Source organism: Lactuca sativa, chromosome 9 (genome assembly GCF_002870075.4).
Source record: "Lactuca sativa cultivar Salinas chromosome 9, Lsat_Salinas_v11, whole genome shotgun sequence".
NCBI classification, from domain to species: Eukaryota; Viridiplantae; Streptophyta; class Magnoliopsida; order Asterales; family Asteraceae; genus Lactuca; species Lactuca sativa.
The window spans coordinates 181,722,957-181,724,946 of record NC_056631.2 but is presented as its reverse complement, the minus strand read 5'-3'; the positions used below and the strand labels follow the sequence as shown (position 1 = coordinate 181,724,946).

General features: G+C 31.8%; 1 protein-coding gene across 1 annotated transcript; it reads left to right on the top strand.

Annotated features, from left to right (window-relative positions):
* Positions 1 to 392: 392 nt before the first annotated feature.
* LOC128129196 (uncharacterized) lies at positions 393 to 1,612 on the top strand. The gene is made up of 2 exons (XM_052767851.1): positions 393 to 472; positions 562 to 1,612. Exons 1-2 carry the CDS (start codon positions 393 to 395, stop codon positions 1,610 to 1,612), a joined length of 1,131 nt encoding a protein of 376 aa, XP_052623811.1.
* The last annotated feature ends 378 nt before the right edge of the window (positions 1,613 to 1,990 follow it).

The window sequence follows — 1,990 nt, the reverse complement described above, 5'->3', positions numbered from 1 at the left end:
TGTCAATGTTTATTTATATTTTAGATACTCTTATTAATTTTATTTAAACATTTACTAATATTTATTTATGTTTCTAATTATTAAAATTATACCAAGTAAGGTTATGTATTGGTTATAAGTGTTATTAGATGATTTATAGAATACATATACACACAACGAATATATATATATATATATATATATATATATATATATATATATATATATATATATATATATATATATATATGTAACGGTTATAAACAGCAAAAACAACGGCTACATTTTTTTTTACTATAAATAAACATCTTTACCCTGTTTATTTTACCCACAACAAATATTTTCTCTTTTCTATCGAACAAATCAATTTCAAGAAATCAAGCTTCAAGATGATTCACCCTTTTGTGATAATCATGACTATGATAGTCATGTTACTTCTCATCCCAATTCTTAACATCGAAGATAATATGGAATTTCATCTACTTTTAGGCTTGTATACAATGTTAGCTTTACCGCTTCTTTTTTGTGTAATATTTATTGAAATAAATGGATTTTAATTTTAATTTTTTTTAAAATTTATAGTTACATTATGTCCAACATTGCAAAGCTCGAGTTTGCAGCACTTGAAGTTAGTGGGAAAAACTATGTGCCATGGATGATAGATGTAAAAATGCATCTTGAGTCCATGGGAATCTCAAATGCTATATACGAATTTAATAATTGTTTGGCACAAGACAAAGCAAAAGCACAAGTTTTCCTTCGTAAGCATATTGATGAAATGTTGAGATTTGAATATCTTGATGTTACTGATCCAAGTATTCTCTGGAATCTTTTGAAAGAAAGATTTGATCATCAAAAGGAAGTTATACTTCCAAATGCTAGAGATGAATGGAGAACACTGAGGTTTCAAGACTTCAAGAAAGTGAATGAATACAACTCAGCTTTGTTCAGAATATGTTCACAACTCAAGTATTGTGGACAAGAAGTTACTGATGAAGATATGTTGGAGAAAACTTACTCCACATTTCATGCAACAAACATTACCTTGATGCAACAATATCGAATGCAAAAGTTCACAAGATATTCTGAACTAAATGCATGCCTGCTTGTTGCAGAGCAAAACAACGAGCTCTTGATGAAAAACCATGAATCTCGTCCAACAGGATCAGTAGCACTTCCTGAAGCAAATGCTACAAATACTGATGGTAATCAAAACAATACACGTGGACGAGGGCGTGGTCGTGGCCGAGGTCGAGGACGAGGTCGTGGCTATTTTAATCGAAACCAAAGCCATAATCAGAACCATAATTCTGGTCGTGGACAAGGTAATAATCGTGGTCGTGGCCAGAAAAGGAATAATTACCAAAATTCACAAAGAAACAATGTCCACACACAAGATAAGGCCAAAGTGGCAAGGCATGACACTGGGACATCACAAAAATCTGATGGTTCATGTTATAGATGTGGTAGCACGGGCCATTGGTCAAGGACCTGTCGCACACCTGCACATCTTTGTCAACTTTATCAAGAGTCCATTAAAGGAAAAGGAAAAGAAGCAAACCTCATTGATAATGTTGAATTCACTCCGCTAAATGTTGCTGATTTCTGCAATGACATGGAAGACATAAACTAAAAAGAAAATCTATTATTGTTCTAGTAAAACTGTTTTTCCTTCGTTTGTTTGATTTTTTTTGTGTAATGCTTTTCCTTCAATAAATGAACTTTCTTTTTAATAATAATTATTATTATGTTTATTCACTTATTATTCCTTTCATATGTGAAGTTTAATATGAATCCAACTGGAGCGCAACACCAAGAAAAGATTGGAGATCTTTGTATAGCAGATAGTGGTAGTACACATACTATTCTGAAATCAAAGAAATATTTTTCAAAATTAGTACCAACAAAAACAATCATACATACAATATCAGGTCCTGCAGACATGATAGAGGGAACCGGGAAAGCCCATTTTATATTACCAAATGGTACAAGCTTTTGTATAGAAAATGCC

Coding starts and splice junctions, on each gene's coding strand:
- LOC128129196 (XM_052767851.1), top strand. CDS start 393: ATGACTATGATAGTCATGTTACTTCTCATCCCAATTCTTAACATCGAA. Junction 473..561: donor TTTCATCTACTTTTAGGCTT/GTATACAATGTT, acceptor TAAAATTTATAG/TTACATTATGTCCAACATTG.